This window comes from Scatophagus argus, chromosome 1 (genome assembly GCF_020382885.2).
Source record: "Scatophagus argus isolate fScaArg1 chromosome 1, fScaArg1.pri, whole genome shotgun sequence".
Classification (NCBI taxonomy): domain Eukaryota; kingdom Metazoa; phylum Chordata; class Actinopteri; family Scatophagidae; genus Scatophagus; species Scatophagus argus.
Window position 1 is genome coordinate 23,897,909 of NC_058493.1, and position 25,532 is coordinate 23,923,440.

The 25,532-nt window shown below is 40.5% G+C and overlaps 1 protein-coding gene across 1 annotated transcript in view; it reads left to right on the forward strand.

Annotated features, from left to right (window-relative positions):
• itga11a (integrin, alpha 11a) overlaps positions 1 to 25,532 on the forward strand; it is a 45,305-nt gene that overhangs the window by 16,067 nt on the left and 3,706 nt on the right. The window contains exons 3-29 of the mRNA XM_046393420.1: positions 2,196 to 2,308; positions 2,786 to 2,877; positions 3,139 to 3,253; positions 3,389 to 3,516; positions 3,691 to 3,839; positions 3,936 to 4,080; positions 4,590 to 4,755; positions 5,364 to 5,434; positions 7,579 to 7,723; positions 8,560 to 8,708; positions 10,117 to 10,260; positions 13,826 to 14,029; positions 14,804 to 14,934; positions 15,031 to 15,197; positions 16,892 to 17,031; positions 17,486 to 17,596; positions 17,729 to 17,814; positions 17,943 to 18,153; positions 18,250 to 18,348; positions 22,093 to 22,169; positions 22,407 to 22,490; positions 22,703 to 22,793; positions 22,892 to 23,005; positions 23,675 to 23,758; positions 23,849 to 23,959; positions 24,136 to 24,231; positions 25,105 to 25,218. Of these exons, the coding sequence (XP_046249376.1) occupies positions 2,196 to 2,308; positions 2,786 to 2,877; positions 3,139 to 3,253; positions 3,389 to 3,516; positions 3,691 to 3,839; positions 3,936 to 4,080; positions 4,590 to 4,755; positions 5,364 to 5,434; positions 7,579 to 7,723; positions 8,560 to 8,708; positions 10,117 to 10,260; positions 13,826 to 14,029; positions 14,804 to 14,934; positions 15,031 to 15,197; positions 16,892 to 17,031; positions 17,486 to 17,596; positions 17,729 to 17,814; positions 17,943 to 18,153; positions 18,250 to 18,348; positions 22,093 to 22,169; positions 22,407 to 22,490; positions 22,703 to 22,793; positions 22,892 to 23,005; positions 23,675 to 23,758; positions 23,849 to 23,959; positions 24,136 to 24,231; positions 25,105 to 25,218 (3,337 nt within the window). The remainder of the gene's footprint in view (positions 1 to 2,195; positions 2,309 to 2,785; positions 2,878 to 3,138; positions 3,254 to 3,388; positions 3,517 to 3,690; positions 3,840 to 3,935; positions 4,081 to 4,589; positions 4,756 to 5,363; positions 5,435 to 7,578; positions 7,724 to 8,559; positions 8,709 to 10,116; positions 10,261 to 13,825; positions 14,030 to 14,803; positions 14,935 to 15,030; positions 15,198 to 16,891; positions 17,032 to 17,485; positions 17,597 to 17,728; positions 17,815 to 17,942; positions 18,154 to 18,249; positions 18,349 to 22,092; positions 22,170 to 22,406; positions 22,491 to 22,702; positions 22,794 to 22,891; positions 23,006 to 23,674; positions 23,759 to 23,848; positions 23,960 to 24,135; positions 24,232 to 25,104; positions 25,219 to 25,532) is intronic.

Genomic DNA, 25,532 nt, shown 5'->3' on the forward strand with positions numbered 1-25,532 from the left:
ACCATGTTATGTCATGATATGCTGATGTAATTACAGGAGAGGTTCTGAGTACCTGAGTTCTTGCCTTTCCTAAATACTTAAACACTAAAGTGTTTTCTTGGGAATTTGGACCAGTTTTGAAACTCTGGGGATCACAGGCCTGACCTAAAAATTCTTCAGTTGAAGATCAGTCTATCTTTAATTGTCAGACTTTGACCTCGAAGTCCACGCAGGAGGTCGGCCACGGTCTGCTTTTGCTATAAAGTGGTGTCGAGTGTCTCTCCTTTGGGGCAACACTGAACTGGGAGTTGCTCGTTTGCCCTCTGCTTTCCCTGTGATTTTCACTTGGACTGCACAGTTGTTGAAATTCCTAGTTGACCTACTGTATTTATTTTTCCAGGAATGCGATTGGTTTAAGAGAGACAAGTTGCCAATGAATGCTTGAATCTGGCAAGCTTCTGTGAAATTTAAGAAAATATGTAAAGGCTGCAAAAGCAAATATGGTTTTAACATTCCTGTAGAGAACAGTATCAATTCCAAATTGCCAAAATCTAACAACTAGCAGTTCATTGTGAGTTAATGGCTTTGTCATGTTTTCTGTTACGATACAAACTGAGGCAATTGCACATTGAACCTCATGACTCTGGTACAATACTGAGATGTAGAAATAGTGAGCCATTTAATCTAAAGATAACACGTGAAAATAGACAGACATCACAAGATACAGCAAGAAACCCTAAAGGACTCTCAGAATACAAAGGCTTTTTATTTCTCTCATACATTAAATTAAAGCTCCCTTCAAGTCTTTATGGCATCCATCGGTCCTGAAATAAACACACCAGACAACTTTATGTATATCTATCAGATCAAGTCATTTAAAACCTTTTAGTGACATTTATGAGACCACACTGACCCCACACAGGAAACCCACTGTGAAGTCAAGTGCAGGACTGACTCCTCACGAGCACTACGTCATGTGAACAGAATTTCTAGCAATGCTCTTTGAGGACATATAAAGATGGTGGAATTTGGCCACCAAATTCCTCTAATTTGATTCAACATCAGCCAGGAGAGACAAGTGAATGCAGAGAAGATGATTGTTACGTAAAGCAAATGATATGTGATCATTAAATCTTATCAAAAAGTCTTTGGTGCTTAAACTTTTGATACATTTTCATTTTCATTGGTATATATATTCTTAGAGGCCTGAGGATGAGCACAGCTTTTGTTCCCTTATTATTCATATAATGTAAAATACCAAAGTGCTACCAGACATCAAGCAATTGCTGCCATGACTTGAGCATGGCACAGTCTCTGATCCTACATGGTGTTCACCTCAGGTGTTTGCTGTCCACGTGGTTTGGTCTCGTTATACAGCTAAACAGAGTGGGTAGTAGCTTAATAGTTAGTGATGGGACACAGTTGAGATAGAATCAGAATCAGAATCAGCTTTATTTGCCAAGTACATGTGACCATACAAGGAATTTGACTCCGGACTGTTTCTCTTTCCTGTGCACCATAAAGAATAGAAAATAACAAATAGTAATAATAAAAAATAAAGTATTTACAAGAAGAAAATAAAAATAAGATATAAATATATGTACATGTAGTGCAAACAGTGCAAAGGGTATAATGTAGTAGGGTTTTGCTAACTAGTGTCATAAACATTGTTCATTGTTACTCACACTTACAGCAGGTTGTGCTGTTCTATTTAAATGTGCCGAGGCCTTTAAAATATTGTAATGATAACGTAATTAATGACAGAACTCAATTTGGTACTGCAAATGCTAGCATGCCAACATACAACACTGGAGGGAACACCACATCATCGTGTTACCTTTGACATCGTGAGCTTATTAGCATTAAGCTGGCAAAGCTAGCTGTGAGCATTTAACTCCGAGCATATAGTTGAGCTTATATAACAAACTCACAGAGCTACTAGCACGGCTGTAGACTCTTAGCCTTAGCTTAATTTTGAAGGTTTTGTGAAGGTCCATGTGTTTTGCATGGGTCACTGATGTTAACAGTTATACTCGTATACCTCAGAGAATTAGATACCAGACAAGACTGACTACTAAAAGCTGTCACCAGTTTTGGCCTCCAAGATTGATGACTCTTTACAGGACAATGAATAACAACTGAGAGCTTGTGTAACACACATTTTAATATTGATATGTTTAAAATAATTCTAACTAAAGGATTTTGTGTTTTTGCAGGTTATTAGTGGGTGCCCCATATGAAATGAATGGCCCTTACCAGACAGGGGATGTTTATAAATGTTCACTAAACAGACGGATCAATGGCAATGGCTGCTCCAAGCTCAACTTAGGTATAGTATCACGAAACATCACTCAATTTTTCACCTAGCAACATGATTGTACAACATGTAGATAAATGTGTTGCATGTATATAGTGTCTGTGAGCATTTCTGCACATGTCTCAGTAAACATCATGGTGGCATGTGTAAGCCAGAAGTGTGGGTACCATACCAATCATTCCACGTTTTACTATTTTTTAAATGGTTTATGTACACTTCCACATGTGCATTATACCACACGTATCACCGCATGCATCTTCATAAGGGCTGCACATGTGTTGTCCTGGTTAGTTAGGCACGTGAGACTTTGTCAAGTGAATGTTTAGATCTGAGGATGTAGACGCTGCTTTGGCTGCCCAGACAGCAATAACAAACCAAAGTCCCAGATGGTGGAACTTCTGTTTGGTCTCTGAAGGATAGTGCATGCTTTTATGTATATATGAGTCTGTGCATCTAAGTTCCTCTCAGTGAGATTCATTTTCCCTCAAGGAAGGATATCTCTGACCAACGTGTCAGAGCGAAAGGACAAGATGAGGCTGGGTATGACGCTCGCATCTAATCCTAAAGACAACAGCTTTGTGGTGAGAACAAGTTTAACATTCATTAGATTAATCTTCTTGAGATATAACATGCAGTAATGGTCTGTTGCTACAGAGTACACATTTAATAAAAATGCAATGGTCAAAATGGAAAAAGCCAAACCCACAAGATTGCCCTCTAATTACACGGTTGTCATACTGCAGCTCTCCCTATGGAAGTTCTCTGAGAGCATGAACCAAACCTTTTGTAGTATGTTGAGGCTGATAATGTTGCTTGTATAAATGCTCTCTTTTTTGTTTCAGGCCTGTGGGCCATTATGGTCCTATGAGTGTGGCAGCTCTTACTACAGCACTGGGATATGTTCCAGAGTCAATGCAAGCTTCAAGTTCTCCAGAACAATTGCGCCTGCCTTTCAGAGTAAGCCTTAAAGAATCATTCTTGTTTTTGCAAAAATTCATGTGCAATTCATAGTCACAGCAGGGGATTATTTCCTCCTCCTGTTTTTGTCATATGCACTCACACGATTAAGTTTCATCTATAAATGGTTTTCAGGATGTGAGACCTATATGGACATAGTGATCGTTCTGGACGGTTCAAATTCCATCTATCCCTGGTATGAAGTGCAGGCTTTTCTCATCAACATTCTTCAGAAGTTCTATATTGGACCAGGTCAAATACAGGTGTGTTGTTGATGGATAAATTTGAAATACAGGCCTTAATTTATGCAAAGTATTTTTTTTTATTTTTGGCTGTGACATGTTGACATGACAAGAAACTTTTATGTAATTACTGTAGATAAATGCAAGAATAAAGAGCTGCTATTTATCATGAAAGTTCATTGCGTTTGTGAATAGGTTGGAGTCGTTCAGTATGGTGAGAAGGTGGTCCATGAATTCAAACTCAGCGACTACAAATCTGTTGAGCAAGTGGTGAAAAGAGCGCGCAGTATCAACCAACGGGGTGGGGAGGAGACCAACACGGCTCTTGGCATCAACGTAGCACGGTACATTATCTCTGTTTGCACAAATGAGCAACACTGGTTCACCACTCATCCACTCTGTAACTTATTCTCCTGAACATGTCAAATATGTTCTCACAGCTCACAAGCTTTCAAACAAGGAGGTCGGCGTGGTGCCAAGAAAGTGATGATAGTGATAACCGATGGAGAGTCCCATGACAGTGCAGATCTCCAGCAAGCCATTGAGGACAGCGAGAAGGACGGCATCACCCGCTATGCCATTGCTGTGAGTCTGCTAGACCTATTACTCATTTTGGTTAAATGCCTTATACTTTATGAGTTTTCTGATGGCTAATAAATTTCCAGTGCAGCATTAAAACACCACAAGCATTTGTGAGGTGACCTCATGGAGTTCAGTTAAAGCAAGTCTCTCAAGAGCTGAGTTAAGAATGCAGCCAAAAACACTTGGAGCCCTTGGAGAGAGCAGTGGAAGTGCAGTTAAAGGTGTAAATGATCTCCTCCAAACCACATGGTTCTTTGGTTTGTGCCACTGCTGGTACAGCTAATGCCACACTTGATTTCATCCAGTGGCCTCATTGGGTGTGGGCATCAGAGCAAAAACTCTAAAGCCATTTGTTGAAAAACCAGTTGGGTTAGGTTACCATACTGGCACTGGTGCAGAAAACCTAAACCCTGTTAAACCTTCTGAAAGAGGTCAATCTGCTTAAGGTAACTTATAGAGGTTGACCCTCAAGTACTTCATGTATGAGTGGACAGTCTGTTTTATCTTAACAGGTCCTCGGATACTACAACCGCCGAGGAATCAACCCCGAGGCCTTTCTCAACGAAATAAAGTACATCGCCAGTGACCCAGATGACAAACACTTCTTCAATGTGACAGATGAATCAGCGCTGAAGGACATTGTGGATGCACTTGGAGAACGCATCTTCAGTTTAGAAGGTTTTGTAGCAAAATTAAATTGAATATTCATTTGTCAAACACACACCTGAAAACAAATTGGAATAAATTCAAAAGTTGAATTGCATCCCTCTTCAACAACTAAAAGAGCTAAAAGCATATTCAGTGCTTCAGTATAAATTCCCATTCAACCAAAGGATATTCACTGTGGAATAAAACAAACTTAGATAAAATAACCGTAGATAAGCTATATAAGATATAAATTAATGGAGGTCATCTGCAATAAATGGATTAGTCAGTTTGTCGGAAAAACACTGCAACACATGTCGCACTTCCAATGATGTATTAGTTATTTGTTATGAGTTATGTATCAGATGAGAAGCCAAACATCAGTTTGGATTTGCTGCTTTTCTTTGGTTTCTGTCATTATGAGTTGCATAATCTGGGTTTTGGACTGTCGGCTAGATAAAATAAGCAATTTGAAGATGCCACCTTGGGCTCAAGGAAATTGTCACAGTAATATTTTTAATCTAAAAAAAAGAAAAAAAATCTTCACATCTTCTTATGTAGCTTTTGTTTGTGGTTGGCAGTCTGAATTTCTTTCCTATTCCAGTGGTTCAGGACTGTAAAAGAGTGACTTGTTTATACAGGAACCAGTAAGAATGGGACAGCGTTTGGACTCCAGATGTCTCAGGCGGGATTTTCTGCACACAACGTTGAGGTGAGTCTGACTTCTGCGACCATCTCGGCTCGTATCATCTGTCAACATGCGGAACAACACACACTGTCTCAATTTCTGGCACATCATAACTCCTCCCCAAATCCTGCCATTTATCACTTTCCAGTCCCCCTGAGGTTCCTACTGTGTGGCCCCAGAGGTTTAGGTCATCCTGATTTAGGGGGCCCTGACAGAGGAGACAGGACTTTTTCCACTCCAAACACACAGTGATGGGTAATAAGACACCTCTTGTCCCCCAGGGAAACATATTAGTGAGGAGTTAAGACAAGATTGAGACGGGTCTGCTGCAGAATTGGTTGTTTTTCCTTTTGCTGAGAGGTTTTTGATTGTATCTGTGAGCAGATAGTTGCAGGTGTGCTGGCACTGACTGGAGGACATAACTGGAGCAGGCAGATAAGATAAGATAAGCTCCTCTACTATACCTGATGTTAAAACCAGTTAACTGATTTTGGTCTGTCTAGACATTTGCTGATGCAACTGCTTTGATTTTCCAGTTCTCCTTCACAGTGTGATTTGTTGACGGAGAAAAAAATCTAACTCATTTATGATGAACAATAAATATATGGCAAGATTTGCAGCTGTGTGACTAGGACTGCTGGGAATTCTGTCCACAAGGCAAGATTCCAGAGATGCTCAACAACACCAACCTGAGTGTTGAGAGTAGGATAACTTATTGGAAAGAATGTTGGGGCTTTAAAGCCGAAAAACAGTCTTGAAAGCCCAGATGGTTTTGCTGAACGTGGTATGTGCCAACCCTCAAGGCTTATTATGTCATATAATATACAGACGTTTCATGCATATGCAAACATAGCAGTTTCTCTGTCCACCGTCTGTTTGATTAACTATAAAAACAAAAATAATTACAAGTCTATGAAGTGAAAGTGAAATTGAGCAGCTTTCAGCTCATTTGCAAAATTGATTCCTGTATGGTCCATCGTGCAGAATGCACATCACTTGCTGAGCTGGTAAAAAGTGAATATATGCTCCACACTTTTGTATGTTAATGTATAACCTCCTCCAAGGCATTTGTTCACAACTCCAGAAAAAATAGGTCACTGGTTTATAAGTTTGAACTGTTTTGGGCTTTCATTCATTTGCCATGGAGACCATTTTGACCAAAACAGATAACCGCACAGGCATAATGCTGCTGTCAGAGAGTGACGTCATACAAGCACAGTGAGCACACAGTTCCATCCTTGGGAAGGAATAGCAAGCCTTCCAGCATATGCTTTAACACTGGAAAATGTGTTGTCGGCATATTGTGTAAGGCAAGAAAAAAAACAGAGCTCACTAAGCATAGGAACCCTATAATTACAGTGTCAGTGATAGAAAGTATGGTGACCCATGGAAGAGAGAAAATCCCTCCTCGTGTTTACAGCTAATCGCACTTTTTGATTGCTTTCATTTGTTGAAGGATGAGGAAAAAATACACACTGATCAACATTTAGCAGTGATTATCGCTTTGCACACTGTGGTTTGCAATTGTGTCAAAATGTTCCGCAGAGGCTGTTAATTAAATCCAGAATGGATGGGCATGTCTGTTGTTGATATTTTCATGCTCAGCCAGTCACCAATTAGTGCAAGACCTGTTCTACCTCCTGAACCGCAGCGGCCTCAGACAATTACTGTTTTTAAGCTGGGGAAGACTGATATTGTATCTCAAATGAGGAAAGGATTAACAAGTGGGAAAATGAAAGCTGACGTTTGTTCTTAAATGTTATTTTTTAAGTTCTTCATATTTTCCCCATGAGGGGTGGGCCAGGATAATTCAGTTTATTCCTTCATTCACCATCAGATGGACCACTGATTTTCACATACCACAACATATTCTTGTTCTAGAAACATCTGCCTGAAAGTGGTCTGATGTGGGAGAGAGAAAGAAGTATACATTACATCTGAATAAGTTTCAAAACAAGTAGAATCACACCATCATTAATCTGAGCCAAACACCCAGTCTCTGTTCCAAAATGGCAGTCAAATTTTGTTACGATCCATGACTGTATCATCATCATATGGAGTCATTACAACATTGTGTGCATGTGCAACACAGGCAGCACAAGCAGATCATCATATATTAGCCTGCTGTTTAAAGTGTAAGACTGAACTATACAGCCCTTCTCCTGCAGGATGGGATTCTGGTGGGTGCTGTTGGGGCTTACGACTGGAATGGAGCAGTGCTGAAGGAAACACGACAGGGGAAGGTGGTCCCTCCCAAGTATTCCTACACACAGGAGTTTCCTGAAGAGCTCAAAAACCATGGTGCCTACTTGGGTGAGTAACACCACAAAGATCTAGAGAGTACAAACAGAAGTACAGTGTTGAACCATTTGCTCCGATGACCACCAGCATTAATTTGTTTTTAGATGCCCCTTTCTATGGTTTAACACCAACTATCCTAACCGCAGTCCATCTTCATAAAGTGTACCCATTGCTCCAGTGCTTCCCAACACATTCAACCTCATCTCACTCCACCACCACAGACCTCTGCTTTTACCATCAGTGGTTTGTCTCTGAGCTTATCCGTCGGGCTGCCAATGGAAGCCATCCTAGACTCAATAGTAATATGAGGTGGAAGCATGATTTTGGACAGGCAGTGAGAAAGTTAAATCTGGGGGAAAAAAGGGTATGAAGATGAGAGATGAAAGTGGAAAAGTATACGAGGAGTAAATGGAATTTTTAGTGGGGAAAGACGAAACAGAAGAAGAAATGTGAGAAACCTGAGAAACTAGAACATCCAGCTCTACTCCTCAAATTGCAACTTTTACAATTTTTCCTTGAGTCATGCAGATCACTGCTATTAAAATTCAACCTATAGGTCATACCCAAATACTCTGACCACACTCAAACATGGGAACATAATTCAAACCAATGCCTGGGATTTTTATGACAATTTGACTATCATTTAATCATTTTAATTAATTTACACATGCTTACAGTTGTATAGTATACTCAAATGAGTATAAAATGGATAATTACCAAGATCATAAGTATTATGCTACATGCCTTACTTTGGTGAGGATGGGTGAGGCCAACCTGTAAATCTACTCTCTTCAAAGGGTTGCTGTCTGTGAGTAGAGGCATAATTAATGTGTGTTTTACATGACCAGGGTATACTGTGACGTCTGTGGTGTCAGCCAGAAACGGTCGTCTACTCATTGCGGGAGCTCCACGATTTAACCACACCGGCAAAGTCATCATCTTCACTTTGAAAAACTCTGGCAACCTCACCATCCTGCACTCCCTCAAAGGCCAGCAGGTACTGCATCATGCAACAGTTCGCATGCATGATAAAAAGTTTGTCAGGCCAGTTACACACAGATGTAGCTAAAGGCGAATAAACTGTCCAGTTCAGAGAGAACAGAAAGAAACTCCAAGAGCCATTGTGACTATCACTAACCTCTCTCCAGCTGGCTAGTATGTTAGCAGTTAGCTCACCAGCTACAAAACTGTACCAACTAGTTTCTTGAACCATGTGTTTCCCAAACACAGGCAGATCAAATTGTGCCACTTTCTGGTGTGACCTTTGCTGTAGGATTGCTAAGTACCTTAGCTTCATGGTCAACAGTTACAGTAAGTTTTTTAAGTAAAGGAAAAATAATATCCTCAAGGGGTATCTACTCATGGTCTTACATAATGTCCATTAAACCAGGCTTGTAGTTGGCAGTGTATGAAACTGCTTCGGACAGATTTGGAGATAGATGCCATCTTTCTCTGTGTTTTGGACATTTAGTATCGACTATATCCTGTATATTTAAATCTGGAAAGCATTATAATTACTCCAATTCGTGAACATATAAAATAGGACAAAATGGCTGGAAAAATTACGATGACATGCAGTATGTTTCAGCAAAAAGGCCAACAGTCAGAAGGATTTTCATTTTGAAATTTAATCTCAATAAAATGGCTGTGCTCCACCACTGGAACTCCAAATGACATATACACAACATTCTGCACTGATGGTGCGAGTTGACATGAGGACAACTTCACTGTATGTGATCTCTATTGCTGTTGATGTTTTATGCTTGGTGCTATGAATGATTATTATTTTAACTTAAGGACTTGGGCTGTATGTGTAATCGTCTGTTGGGATATAATCCCACTATCTGACTCACTTAAAGTTTTAAAATGACCATCATTTAAAGGGCTTGGGCTGCTGTGTGTTAATGACCGTTACACTCATAACTGGCAACTCTTCACAGACTGCAAGTCTGAAGTAATCCTGCCACAGCTTACAATGTATCTTGTCAGCAACAGCTCATCCAGAACAGCAGATGTTTTTTTGCAGCAAGTTCTCTTGATCTCACAGTTCTTGAGAAAAGCACTTTAAATAGTCACATGTCTCTAATCTTAAAACCAATAGCTGATGTTTTATCCACTCCAGAGATGGATCTTCTCTCTCTCTCTCTCTCTCTCCCTGAAGCTCTCTCAGTATGAGCATTTCTAAAAGCACCAAGACTCTGATCACTTTCTTTGACACAACACAGGCCCCCATTTGCTTACACTGAAGTGGATAAGTAACTCCAGATCATCAGTAAATCAGCAAACCCAAATACATGTTCAGCAAACAGTTGAGAAGAATTTTGAGGGAATATAAAACCCTAATATTTGTGTTCAAGGGATTCAAACTGATAAATGATAACAACATGCATGTATCTCTCTTTCAGATCGGCTCCTACTACGGCAGTGAGATTGCACCTGTGGATATTGATGGTGATGGTATAACTGACAACCTTTTGGTGGCAGCACCCATGTTCTTCAGTGGAGGCTTGGAGAAGGGAAAAGTTTACATCTACAGAGTGACAGAGCTGGTGGGTATGAACTGTATAAACAAATACAGAGAGACAGGACACACACACACAGGGAGGGATTAATCTGTTTAGGCCAAGCAGTGCACTACTCAAAATTGGGTCAACACCTGTTCAAACTCTAGACATTCGCACTAATTTCTACCACACCTCACCAGAAGTGTCCGGTAACACACACCAAACCAGACTCTGCTCTGCATTCCAGGTCCACAGTTAACACACTAACTTGCTGCAGGCAGACATTTGACACATGACCTTTTCCAGATTAAATGTAGAGATCAAATGAGAGAACCCTGCCATGCCACTGTGCAGACTTTATTAGATGTAGAATGAACTCAAGAGGAAAGTATTCTTCCCCTTCTAAATCTGTTCCCAGCAAACCATTTGGAGGCGAGAACTTTCTTTAATAGAAGAAATTTCCTGGTGATCCAGGTCTGTCTTGCTCATTGGAATAATAAATGCCCACAGCTGTTTTGAATCCATTGAGCAGGCATAGAAGAGGTATTTAAATATCTGGTGTGGCCCAAACCACATCGCAGGTGGAAGGCCAAGTTTAACAGTCAGAAACAAAACACAAACTGAAAGAAATCACTGTCTGTCATCATCAGGACAGCACTGCCATATGTTCAGGGCCATTAATAATCACGATTTGGTTGATTCAGGTGTTTCTGTAGATGCTCCGCAGTAATACTGTTCTGGAAAACTATTTGAAGTTGGACACTCTGGTTCAAAAATGTGTCACTGTGGTCACTGTGAATATTACACATCCACAATATGATTCTGCAGACTTTCAAAAGGTGCACAATTGCATTTCCATTAGCATGTACATATATAGTATGGTACTTATTTTTCACTATCAGCGTGGGTTTAGCAAAGGCAATGCTGGCAACTGGCCCAGACTGAAATATCTCAGTCACAAAGAAACATTTTTAACACCTCAGTGAAATTTATATTCTCTCTACATTTTTTATTGAAAAATCTCTTCACTCATTTGATTGATTGCGTGGAAATTTTGCATGTTTCTCATGTTAAAGCTGCAAAGCACCATCAGACATACGCTGTTAGCATCCAGCTTGTGAACACAGTGAAGATTTTAGCAGCAAAACAGCCAATATTTCCCTCCGGAGTCGGTGGAGGCAAAAACAGAGCAAAAAGGAGAGTAAATATGTGACAATTTCATCATATCAGCTGAAAAAATTAGTATATGTCAGTGTTGTAATCAACCGGTAATCAATGACAAGCTGATTTGGGGCTGCCTTTGCTCCAAAGACTCTGACTAAAACTGGGCCAAAGTTGCATAAAGTCTGGCAGCTTTTCAAAAATAAAATTCCATTCACTTCTAACCCAAAAGAAGTTGCACTTTAAACTTACTCCTGGGCTGCTGCACAGTGTTTGTGACCCTCCATGGCCCCCACACAAACCATATGTTTCAAATTTAAACAGCACTGAATATGTTTTCCCCCAATTTCTCCATCAATCTCCCACTTTGTCACACATGCACACATCAGGTAGCCGAGAAGCTACCTTCCTAAATCAACTCCCTTCCCATTTATTCAACTGAAAAAACAAGTGATCTCATACTGATCCTAAATTATATTATGAACTTGAATGCCAAGTGGAGCAATGATATGGATGACTACTGATGGACTAAAGTACTCGGTCCATTTTGCCAGAATGCTTTCTTTGAAAGATTTTCCAGTCGGGTAGTAGCTTTCAAAGACATGGATATTTTCCATCTGACTTTACTCTCCCTAAGAATAGAACTTCAAATAAATATACCTCTTTAGGGTTCTTTTATAACCCAGCAGTAAAATTCCTCACTTTTTTTGCTGCCAGATGTTGAAGATATTTGAAGATTATGCAGAAAACACAGAAGCTGATTCAAACTTTATCTTCCATCTGATTCGACAAAACATTAAAAACAAAGAAATCTTATTTGTTAGTCTTCCCAGAAAAATAAATGACATGATTAGTTGACTAAAGATGGATTTTCAGATAACTGAAACAACAAACTCAGCTGGCTTGAGGGCAACAATCTCTTCCTGGGTCTTGTTATGAGACATCTAAATAAATGGACGACATATCATTTGAAGAACAGATCAACCCTTTGACTGGAAAACTGAACTCTGCCAAAGGGCATGCGTCTCTACACTAGATAGGACATGCAGTAGGCATATGCTTCTGTTTCCAATAAAGCTTTTGTCCTGAGCAGCTTGTATTTGTGTATATATTTATACCGCAAAGGCTTTTTGTATGTTGTCTGGTCATGCACGTGTCACATCTTGTTTGAAGTATCAGGATGTTTGCGTGCTGAGTGTTATCTTCTAAGCATTCCAGTTCTCTGCAACCTAAATGCCATCAACAGATAATTCAGTATTTCTGACATAAGACGCTATGAGTTACTTGATGTGTTTACCTGAGCTCAGGCATTCAGTTCCATTGTAGATCTGGCAGAGGTAAATGTGAGCTTAGGACCACGGAAATCTTTACAGAAACTGGTCACTACGCCAACAAAAGTGGCTGTTTTGTTTTTCTTGCAAAGACAGCTTAAAGACCAATTTTCCCAAACCCTAGCTATACATAAAATCCAATAAATATTATACAGTATAAACATAATAGTGTAGAGACAGCGGAAGCAAATACCTTGCTCACAGCTGAAACTAATGAAAATACACGCCTCAGCCTAAGGTCATTACAGTTGATGTGGGACATGGCTGGAGCAAGTGATAAGGCCAGTAAAATGAGATTTTTTTGTGATCAGTCTACATGAAACAGGAAGCTTTTGTCATTGGCAGAATATGAAATGTCCCATGATGTTTGGAGTTAAGCATTCATCTGAGTACAATGCCCTGACAACCTATAGGCATATTAACCAAAAGCAAAGTCCCAGTTTCTGAAATAACAGCTTGTACCTTCCAAGGTGCAACAGTTAGTCAACTCACTTATACATGAGCACAGTGATGTCTGGGAAGAGAACCAACCTTTGGAGATACATGAAAGCTTTTTGTCATCTTGTGTTGTCCCTTTAAAAAGTTTTTGTTCTGCTCCTGCTTCAGGGCTCCCCACTTCACCTAATGTCTATTCATCAACATACTGTATAGTCACAATTTCCTTAAGTGAGTCAGTTACCTTCAGCTACTTATGAAGTGGGAACCAAAGGGTAAAATACATACATTCTGGAAGAAACAAGGATGCTTTGTTTGACATATAGAACTTGTTTCGAATATAGAGAGAGTCAAATTCAATAAATATATTTTGAATACAACCCATATTTCTCAGTTCAAAAGGTGCATCATGCTTCTTTTTTAATTGTGAAAACTAATGAACAAAGTGGAGGATAAAAGTAAGAAATTGTTTCAGCGCATTTGATTTCCAAGCTTTACGGGTCAGACATTAGAAAAGTAAGTGTTTGGCCTCTTGGCACTTGACTTATTTTCATATCTGGCACTCCTGAAAAGTAAATGAACATACTCAAAAAGAAAACAAATGATAAATTAATTATTATTATCAAATTCATAAATAAGACAACACAAGCTTTATTGTCATTATGTTTCCTTTCTTCCCACAGAATCGTTTCATCTTTGAAGGGTCGTTGGAAATCCATAATGGAGGCCAGAACGCGCGCTTTGGCTCTTCGCTGGCTCCTGTACCTGACCTGAACGGTGACGGCTTCAATGACTTGGTGGTGGGAGCCCCACTGGAAGATGACCACAAAGGAGCCATTTATGTTTTCTTTAGCCAGCACAACAGAATACTACGCAAATACAAACAGGTAGGAGGAGTGATGAGAGTACAGTTTAAAGACAATGTCAGTGTTTTTGCCTGTCAGCTGTGAACACATGTACATGTTAATGCTCATTTTTTCAAAACATCCCATGTCCTTTATTTCATGTTCATTTCAGTGTGTCAAAAAATCAGCTTGCTGAGACTTTTTATAATTACGAGCATCAACCAAGTACAACCTGTCAGTGGATGAAATGAAGGAAAACCCTCACTGGGTATCTGACTGAAGTTTACTGCTGTAACAGCTTACTCTTGTGCTGCAAAATACTGATCTCAGGCTGTCCTGTAAATAACATAACATAGGAAATATTAGATACAGCAACTTCTGATCAGCCTTTATCAACTTCCAGTCTAAACTGACAGCTTCTGTGTTGGCCACACCCACTCCGGGTTTAAGGTCCGCCCATTCCGAGTACAGATACAGATCATGTAGTTGCTTGAACACGAACAGAGACAGATAATGGTGTACTTATACCTACCTCATACCTGCTGGGGATGAGGTGCTGAGGCAGGCAATGGTGAACAATTACATCCATTGTTTGTAGCACCTCTAAGCTCTTTTTGACTACTAAAGGGTTAAGTGAGATGAGCTGTGCAATGAAGGAAACTTTTTGATTCTTGATTGAACTCTTACGAATGTACAGAATCTATTTATTATCACAGCTTTAAATTTGCATAATTAACACAAATGACTGCTTTACGAACTAGCTGTAAACTGTTTTTGTACCATTTACTCAGATTTATTCCTCTGTCTGTCTCCCAGAGGATAGCAGCAGCAGACTTGGCTCCTGGCCTGCAGTACTTTGGCCGCAGTATCCATGGCACAATAGATATGAACAATGATGGCTCGGTGGACCTGGCAGTCGGATCCCTTGGTGCTGCTGTTCTCCTTTGGTTAGCATTTCACTTAGTGCTCTTGTCAAAAATATAAAAGACGGTCGTTTGTTTTATTCTTTTCTCTTCATCTGAGACACCTTTGCGTCCTGACAGGTCCCGGAGTGTTGTTCGCATATACACCAGCGTCAGGTTTGAGCCCAGTAAGATCAACGTCTTTGTGAAGGACTGTCACAGAGGTGGCAAAGACGTAACCTGCATGTCAGCCATTGTGTGTTTCAACATCACTGCAAGGACAGCCATTCCTCCCACACAGGAAATTGGTAAGCCAGTGAAAATAATCCACTGCTGTGGAAGCATCTCAGTAAAGTTTTGCTGCTCCTCCCCTTGTCTTTTCCTGATGTTTGGCATCTTCCCAAGGTTAATAAAATACTATTTCATCTATTAGTAATGTAGAACCTTCAACTTAATCTATCAATCAAACCTATAGATAAAAGAAGGAAAGAAAAAATGTATGTTTCCTCAAATGTGTAACACTGAGTCACATTTAGTTTATGAGATGATCACGCTGCCAGCTGTGTTGTCAAACCTCTAGACCTTCTCAAGCCTTTAACAGATCATTTTAACCGATGCATTAGAGCAAATGTAGATTTTGGATCTGTAGTTTCAATATAGTTCAGCTTTTGTTTGGTCTGCAGTACATGTTTTCAATTGAGAAAAGGTATTCGGGACTCTGAATGTATATCTTTCATGTCGTGGTTCCAACAGACTTTTCAGCATGCGGCCTCTTGTAAAAACTGTGATGGTTCCTTTCATTCGGAGTGGCGCCAAAGCAAAATGTTTCTCTACTGGCAGTAAGAGATTCTGATCTCACTGCCCGTTTCACTGCCAGAGCTAATGCTGCTGCTGCCACCAAAACTGGTATATCGGAACCACACCGCGCTAGTAAACGTTCCTTTTATTGTGTGAACACTGCTTACAATGTCTCAACAAGTTTATCTCTGTTTTATTCGCCTTAAAAAGAGAGTTAGGTGTTGTGCCGCCAGTAGTAGCCCACCTGCCTATAACCTTGGGGTTTCTCTGCTCATGATTTGTTTTCATAGATGTGATGTCAAGGTCCAGTTTCACTTTGTATGAGGAGAAGGAAGCAGAGGTTCAGGGGAGCGTGTTCTGAGTTAACCTTACGACCCTCTGACATCTTTATCAAATCTATCAGATGTGCCAAAACAGATCAGGGGAAGAACAGGGGGAGTTATCTTGTCTTCCATGGTTGCACTGAATGTAACACGTTTATTTAATTTTCTTCTCATTGTCGTGTCTGGTAGTAATGCATGGCAGATGTGCTGGTGTTTGTGAGTTCTCTGTGGTCTGTTCCATGAAATGGAACTTCTTTCTCTGTACAAGTGAAGCTAGTGTTATTCATGTAAATATCTATTTACAATAAGTGAGAATGGTCCCTTTAAGCAGAAAGACTTGACCAGCTACTTTTTGGATATGATTTGCAGGCATTTGAGGTAATATATTGATGACAAATGTTGCTGTGTAGTCAAAAGTATTTCATAAATTACAGTTTCTCTCATCAAAAGACAGTTGATACTGATAATTGATATGTGGTGAAGCTTCCAGTTTACTATCCATTATCTGCCCAGATCTTTTTGCAGAAGATATTAAGATTTCTCCCACTCTCTAATTCTCTACTTGACCCCAAACACAACACATGCACAAGTTCAGCCTTAGCAGATTTTTCCTCATGCCATGAAAACACAAGGCAATAAATGGAAAGCCTCTTAAACAGTGTGGCTTGGACGTGACTCAGTACTGAAGACAGAGGGTTTGGATTCTTGTACTTGTTGGTTTTGCAACATCATATGTTCATAGTCAAAATAATATTGCATTGCACTGCTGTGATGTCATTTACCTTAGCCACTTGGAGCAGAAGCCCACTGATCTTAGAAGTAATTTCTAATCAGATTTAATACTGATGCGTAATGTCTGAACTCTTTCTGCGACCTACCAGGGATTAAATATAATGTCTCCATTGCGGAAAGACGTTTCAATCCTCGGGCCATACTGGACAATCCAGCCATCCTGCAGCCTCAAAACCTGACCCTGTTTCCTGGAGAGGGGACCTGCGAACACGTCTACTTCCACGTCATGGTGAGGTCCACGATGAGGGTTACAAAAGTCACATGCAAAGGTGCAAGGGTTTATTTGTTCACTTACTCTATCATTAAGTGAGATGGCTTAAAGATGTACAATATATTATAAGTTGGATTCTGTGAAGAATTTTAGTATCATGTGAATGTTAAAATGTTGCTTTTGGATGCTTTTCTACTTTCACAAGCATTCAATACAGAATTTTCATATGTTTTTCTGATTTTTTTTTTTTCCACAGTCTCGAACTATCATTATTGGTCTCCCACTTTGGTCATAACCAACACATTATGCACATTAAAATGAAATTAGAATCTTCTTCTATCTTTTGAGCATTTCTGCATCTTGTGAATTTGTGTAAACCTTTTGGAATCAAGAAATATTTGAGCGCCATAGATAAAGTGCCACGATAGAGTAAATCCGCTGACTAATCTTCAAACTTAATGTTTTATATTAGGAGACCACAGACTATGCAAGGCCCATAGTGTTCACTGCCCAAGTGGGGCTACAAGATACAGATGAGGGACCAGTTCTAGATGACAGCTGGCCCACTGTTGTGAGAACTGAGGTGAGAGACCATCTGACAGCTTATCCTGCCTTTGCTTTCAAGTTATTAAAATGTGCCGCCATAAATTACCATCTAATTCTATCAAAGTACCCAGATGAAAAGCCTGGTTGTGTCTCTTGTCTATTTGGTCAGCTGCCCTTCTGGAACGGCTGTGACGAGGATGATCGCTGCATACCTGACCTGGCACTGCAGAGTATGACCGACCTGATGACTCGAAAGTAGGCGCGCACATTCATCGCAAGACATCGGCTCACTCGCACAACATAATGTATTTACCGCACTTCAGAATAAAACTGATCTGTGGCCATTCTGTCACTTAGAATTTCGCTTTTTCTTTCGCTCCCAGTCAGTTCTGTGCACAGCCTGTACATTCTCGTGGTGCCTTCTGCCGCCACTTAAGTGAAGGCGGGACCGAGGGATCCCTGAGGGTCATAGAGGGAAACAGGAGGAGGATGGTGGTGGACGTCCGACTGGAGAACAAAGGAGAAAATGCTTATAATGCTCACCTAAATATCACCTACACACCCAACCTACACTTCTCCAGCCTCATAGTGAAGGTGCATCACGACCACCCGAGCGCATGTGGCCTGCCACCACAACATATTTTCTTAAGCTTTGAGAAAAGAAACTTAAAAATCTATTTTTTGATCCAGGGCAACTCTGATATCAAAATCGAGTGTTACATGGAAGACAAACTGAGGAATGAGAAGATCTGCAATGTCAGCGCTCCGTTCATGAGGGCCAAAGCTCAGGTGAGATGCCACACACTGACTCAATGAAACGAGTGGAGCTGTGCCTTTGCTAGAACAGGTAATTGCCAAAAACACATTTAGGGTTACACATGGTATACGCTGTTTGCTGTTGCATCCATGTGAAAATCAAAATGATGGATTTGCTATATTGCATCAGACCTTCTATCCTGTAGGCCATATGTTTTAGATGAGCAGATGTAAAGCAGATGTAAAAGTTGAACTAACCATAAGAGATCATTGATATTGCAATTTTTGTTCTATTTCCCTAATATGGAAAAAAAACCAGATTAGATTCTTGCACTTCTGGACAAAATTAAAATCTGGACCTGCAACCCTGTAAGAGCGATCTCACGTCCTCACATTGTGCCCACCGCTCAAAGTGCAGAAAAAACATTGATGTGGACCATATTAGACTGCTGCAGGATTTAGATGACCACGACAGACCACACTGGATAATGTTAAGACCCACAAGCCAACCTGAAGAGCCCAGTTTAGTTCTGGTTTGTGAGAGACATCAAAGGCTGCAGTGTCAACACTAAAATGTGTGAGTAGGAAGCAACTGTAATATAAAAATGACTTATGTCTTAAAAACAAATCCTCCAGTAGCTTATCAGGAGAAAACAACGTATTAGAGGTTAAGATCAACGTGTGTAATTTATATCCTCCAAGGTTTTACCTGTGACTCAACATTATTCACAGTGCTGTTAAAGGATGGCCTCCACAAAGCACATTATGATGTTGGAACTTAATACTTTGCATTGTTTCCACCAGACCAGTCACACTTAAATCTAAAGGCCTTTAAGTTCAAGCTAATATATGTTCCTAACAGGAAGTGCAAGAGGGAGTATGTTTATAAAGGAAAAATCCATCAAGTTAAGTAGTTTTTTAAAATATCTATAGCCCAGCATTACAAATCACAATTTACCTCAAGGAGCTTTACAGTCTGTGTAATGTACGACACCCTCTATCTTTAAACACTCACTTTGGAGGAAAAAGGAAAAACTCCCACTGGTTTAAATAAAAACTGAAGAGCAGCAGAGGAAGGATCCCACACACAATTCCCACCGAAAACTTCAACCATAGATGATCAATTAATTTATTGAAATCAAATCAGCGGGGTGTGTGTGGGTGTGTGTGTGTGTGTGTGCGCGTGGGGGTGGGGGGGAGTGGCTTCCAGACTATGTGAAAACCTTTTCCAGAACCCTGGCTGGCAAAATCGTGGAGGCCAGGAAGGAGGTTTAGCATTTAGCAGTGTGCCACACAGAGTGAATGAAACATTTTAAAAACTTGTGTAGCACTGGAGCTGCTGGAATGATGTTGGAATGTGTTGATTGATTTGTTTACTGTGCATTTTTCATGTGATAAAAGTCATGGTGCACTTTGAATTCCTCCGAATGGGGCTTGCTCAGGTGACGTTGGTCGCTTGATATTTTACCCTAAACTCCACATAATCTCTTGTTACAAATGCGTTTAACATCCTGTGACTCGGATTAAAACATATTGGTGTAACTGAAAGCCTCCAGTACGGAGCTATAACATACAGTATGTGTGTCCTGCTGCAGTCACTCACACAGTCGTCTGAAATGTTTTTAAAATAAAAAGGTTAAAGTCCCTTATTCAGACCTAAAAATCAGTCCAGCAGTGACTTATTCCTCTGTGTGCACCATAAAAATCTAATTTAGAATTTCACTTCATTGTCATTGCATATTATTAAGGTACATCTTAGCAACAGGGTAAACAGTACAGCCATTAAGAACATTTTCTCTGCGCTTTAGCCTGATGCACAAGGTGAAGCTGAGTGAAAGACACTGAGAGCTTCTTTCCTCTCATCTGTTCCTTATTCTCACGTTCAGTTCTGCCGTTTCCAAGCTTTTCCGCAGGCTTGTAACGTCAGTGATATTTACGAGACTCTTACGCTTTCCGATGTATTTTACAGCAGGGCATCAAGTTTTATTTCTTAAGAGGGTGATGTTTGAATTAACCTTGATTGGGATGACACTGATGGTACATCGCACAGTGAAATTAAAAGCTAATAAATGACGAGCAGATTAAACGTGAGTCGTCTTTTCCATTGATGTCTGACCAGTAGTCTTTTTTTTTGACCAATATAACGTCTGTTGACAAATGCTGAAGACATGATGTAATGAAGGTGATTGAAAGAGTCCATGAAATGTTCTAACCACGTCATTATCACAAACAATAGTCATCTCCTGGGCAACCAAAGCTTCACTGCATTTCTCTGTGAAGCTCTCCAGCAACTGAACCAAGAGGACTCTGGTCACCCTTTAAAACTTATGAGTGATTCATACCCAGTCATTCAGCCTGAACAGCATCCAGAGCCGCAAGGCAGATCTGCTCCGGTCGAGAGTCTTTTCGAAATGTGGCACAGAGTTAAACAGGGCTGATTGTGCACTGGTGCTGCTGCCAAGCCTGCCCAAACCGCTGTTTAGCTGAAGGAAAAAACCTCAGGGCAAGCTTTTTAAAATAGCCATTTATCACTCTTGTTTTGACTTTTCCGGTTACTTTTGACCTGAGTAAAACTAGCATGTGCTGTAAACTTTACTACTGCTGCGATAAAGTGAAGTCCGCATGCGTTGGTGACAAGTGTGTTTTTGATTCTCATGGGTGCACGCAGAGACGAGGGACGGTAGTTACTGCTGCTAATTGTTTGATGACAGTGGATGTGGCCGACTACATAAACCCAGAAGAGGAAGTGGAGCTTCATGCTTCATGCTGAATTTCCATGTTCAACTATGCTGGCGCGCAAACATCCACTCACCGCGGACAATCGTGTCTTCCAAACCCATATTGCTTGCATGCGTGTGTGTGTTTTCATCTGACTTTCTTCTGAATGACCATCACATGGATTCATCAAGTTATTTTAAAAAGTGAGCCAGCCAGACGAAAAGACGTGCCTTTCTCTTCAGGGACATTCATAACAAAGAAGGACAAGGTTCATTTTACACAGACTGGATAAGATTATATGAGATTGAGCAGTCATTTCATGTTCTGCATGTCTGTAGTCTGTCAAAGACCAGTCAGTGTGTAAGGAAGAGAGAAGCTACAGTAAACCTTGTTATGCATTCCCCTCGAGTCAGACGCCAATCGGGAATTCATTACAGTATGGAGGCCTGTAAACAACGCTCAGCTCGGCTCGGTTTGCTCTCTGCTGCTAATCAGTCTTCCTCTTCCTGTCCTCTCCTCCTCTTCCTGTCCTCCCCTCTTCCTCTACTCCTCCTCTGCAGACTTGGGTTCTCCCTCTGTTTTTGTTTTGAATTCCCTTGCAGTTTTCCATTTTCTTACACACCCATCATCTCTTCTGTTTCCCTCCGTCTGTCTGTCTCCCTCCTTCTCTTTTCAGCCTCTTTACTTTATTTTGCCCTGAATATGACTCTAACTATTTGAAAGAGAGTTTGTGTGTGTGTGTGTTTGTGTGTGTGTGTGTGTGTGTGTGTGTGTGTGTGTGTGTGTGTGTGTTTGTAGTCGTGTTGATTTGTATTTACGACATTGTCCTCAACTCAGGGGAAATTCCCTGGCTCTCTTTAAGCAGTACCAACTGTGCAGCCAGCTGCATCGGGTCAAAGTGCAAGACTTCCAGCAGGTTATTGCAGACTTTACTCTTTAATCCATGGTGGAGGGCCTTTACTGTTGAGGAGGGTATAGACAGTAGCATATATGATATGAGAATATGTGCGGTCAATATGTGATCTCGTCTTCTAAACCTTATTTTTCTCCTCTCTGCAGGTGTCCTTTCGTCTGGAATTCGAGTTCAGTCGTTCTGTCTTCCTGGAGCACGTCAGGGTTGTCCTGGAGGCCGGCAGGTGTGAACGCAAATTTAAAATCTATATTTTGACATCTAAATCCATCTCGTGGTTGCGTGGAGTGAGGTCCGTCTGTAACTGTGCTTTGTCTCCTTACTGATGCTAACCATCAGCCACTTCAGACGTCCCAAAATAACATCTGAGCATTACTTTCAGCATACATACCAGCTCAAGATAAGATAACACTGCAATCGTTGCTGTCGTTCCCTGAATATTTTTGTCTCGTTCTCTCAACAGTGACGGCGAGGAAATGAGCACAGCCGATAATTTCAATGATATCTATTACTCGCTGAAATACGAGGCAGACCTTCTCTTCACTAGGTTTGTCAGTTTCTCAAATTCTCAACAAGTGATGCATTTTGTGGAAGATGCAAGTAACTGGAACAAAGTAATTGGACAACATCTGGAAAATTTTGACTATTATCAGTGTGGGAAAATAAATAGCAGATACTGTAGCTGGAACGGTGACTTTGTTATCATGTATTCAACACCACAGCAAAGCCTATTACTTGTTCGTGTTTATACTTTAAAAGGGATTCAAATCCGACTCGGTATGAGATCAAATCGGAGCTGTCCCTGGAGGAGCCTGGCGTTATCGGCCCTCCTTTCAACTTCACATTCCAGGTGAGAGCCAAGACCATCATCGCCATTCCTTTAATTAACTGCATAGGAAAACACTCCTCCAACACAACTGACACAATCTACTCCTTGTTGTCCATCAGATCCAAAACCTTGGCTACTTTCCAGTGAAGGATCTGCAGCTGAACATTGAAATCCCAGAAATGACAAAAAATGGGAACCAACTCCTTCAGATATCTGACTTCTATATTGACCAGGTGAGATGGATCTTCTTATTGGTCTTATGAGTGCGTTCTTATTAAAAATGAAAAGTTGCACACTCCTGCTCACAGGCTTTGCTGCTACAGTGTGGTAACAGTAGCTTATGGTGGCTAAAGTTACTGGTCCTTTACCTTCAACTGAGACTGTTTTCTAACTGTCCCTCTTAATGAATCTTGACACCCAAGTAGAGCTTTCCGGCCTTCTGCGAAATCCCTAAAATATGACCTACATGATGTGTCATGCATGTACATTCTCGTTGGCCCACATTGCTGTTTGTATCCCATGTGAAAGTCAGCACTGACGAATTTTAACCCAAACCCAAATCTTTTCCGTAACCTCATGGAGTTTAAAGTCTAAAATGCAAAATGACACTCGTTGCCCATCGCTTCGAGTTTGCTGGCTCAAGTAACAACAACTGTCACTATTTCATCTCCTCATTCAAGTTAGTCATACAGAGATCTCCTCATATTACCAAGATGCCAAACTGTTCCCTGAATCTCAGACCCATACTCATTCTCGGTTGTAATTTAATGCCAGTACGCCTCAGCTCATCATGATTTCACTTTTCTCTGCAGACATATCCAATTTATATAAGTAAAACTGTAACATGCTATTATGTTGGGTTTTTTTTGTTTTTTTTTTTACTTTACTACGTCGCACCTCAGAGAGATGGTACACACTGTTTACAACCTCAGCATGTGGCACAGAGCAGGTCGTCACCTGAAGACCTTTCACGCTTCTCCCGCTTGGTAAAGTACAAAACAAACAAATTCGTTCCCTGATGAGATTTTTATTTCCAAGATTTTTCCTTACGGCTAATCTCTGGTTTCTTCTCACAGAACCAATCGAACACCCTGACTCTGCCAATCCAGTGTATCGTCAATGTGGCCTCCTACAAAGAAATTGCAGTTAGGATCACAGGAGCACTACGAATAGATACATTACACGCAGTGAGTATAAAACCTCCAACATGCATGCATAAAGATGGAGATCCCCAGATTTATTACAACGTGATCATTCTGTTGCTGTTATTCTGCTCGGGCTCTGTGGCGATGACAACTTTGGAGTCTTTCAGCTGTGTGATGTGTTTGTGAAATCTGCCGGCATGTTTTGATTTCCTCTCCAGCTGAAGTTTAAAATCTTGGAACTGGTGGCCAGTGCATCGGTGGAGCTCCCCTCCTCCAGCCCCATGTTTTTACACGAAGAGAGGCCTGTCAGACATGTGAGTCAACAACAACCGGTGCTGTAAAACGCATCTGCCCCGAGTTTGGTCTGACTTAAATCTGAGCACATAACAGCATCGTAATTTGATCCAATTTAGGTCTTTTTCATTCATTTTTTGTTCTCTGCATGTGTGAATACAGCTTTTTGTGCTTAAGGAGACCAGAACTGTCTTTAAAACTTATTTGAGTGGACTGAACAGCATTAACATATCTGCAAAGTTCTAATTTGTGTAACATTAAACAAAATGTATTTTGCTGCAGTGACCACTTGACATGGCATAACTGTATAACTGAAGCAGTATAGGATGAAGGCTGGTATTGGTGCACATGTGCTGTGTGGTGCTTAGGGACCGAAAGGACCAGCGGCACAACATGTTAAAGTCCAGACCCTTACACTAATCTTTGCTGCCATCTGCTGGCCAATACAAACAGTCATGCAGTATCTCTTTAATGTGCTTTCATGAGCACTTACAGATTCCTGTTGCTGCCGTTAAGCTCTAAATGTATTTATTTTTTATTTTTTTTTAGTTTTCTTTTAAATCTGTATGTACAGTTCATGATCTCTTTGTAAATATCTCATGTTTGGCCTGTGAGTCTACGATGAATATGACTACAGTAACACGTGTCCGGATTTAAAAGTCAGGATAATCATCATTATTTCAGGGTAGAGTACATCATTACTGCCTATAAATGTCACAGCGGCTTCATCTTTACTGTTTGCAGTCATTACAAGTTATTATACACAAGTTATTATTATTATACTCAGTTTATAAAGATATGAATGTACTGTACTGTATGTACTGTGTTGTTGTTTAGCAAAAAGAAATGAAACGTTCTAACCAAATGATTTAAATATCTCATCTTGCCCACAGATAATATTGGAGATCAGAAAGGAGGGAGATTACAGAATCCCTACTTGGATTATCGTCGGCAGCACGCTGGGTGGACTTTTATTGTTAGCCCTGCTCAGTCTCGCTCTGTGGAAGGTAAGTCAGCACATCATGCACAATCACTAGCACAATCACTAACATACTGAATCATTACAGGTAATTAAATTAAGAGCTGTTGTGGATATTTTTACTGAGATTGCCTCAGTACTGCTATTTTTATCTACAGGTAGACAGTAGTTCATTTTTCTATTACCAAACTATGAAAGTAGTTGCTGTCCTGAAATTACCTGAAGTCTTAGGTTCTATTTAAACCTTAACTATAGTCACAGCAGCATCGCAGTGTCCTGTTATGCTGCCATCCACTGTAAGAGAATAAAATACCATCTGGAAACAGAGATAGAAAGATCTAA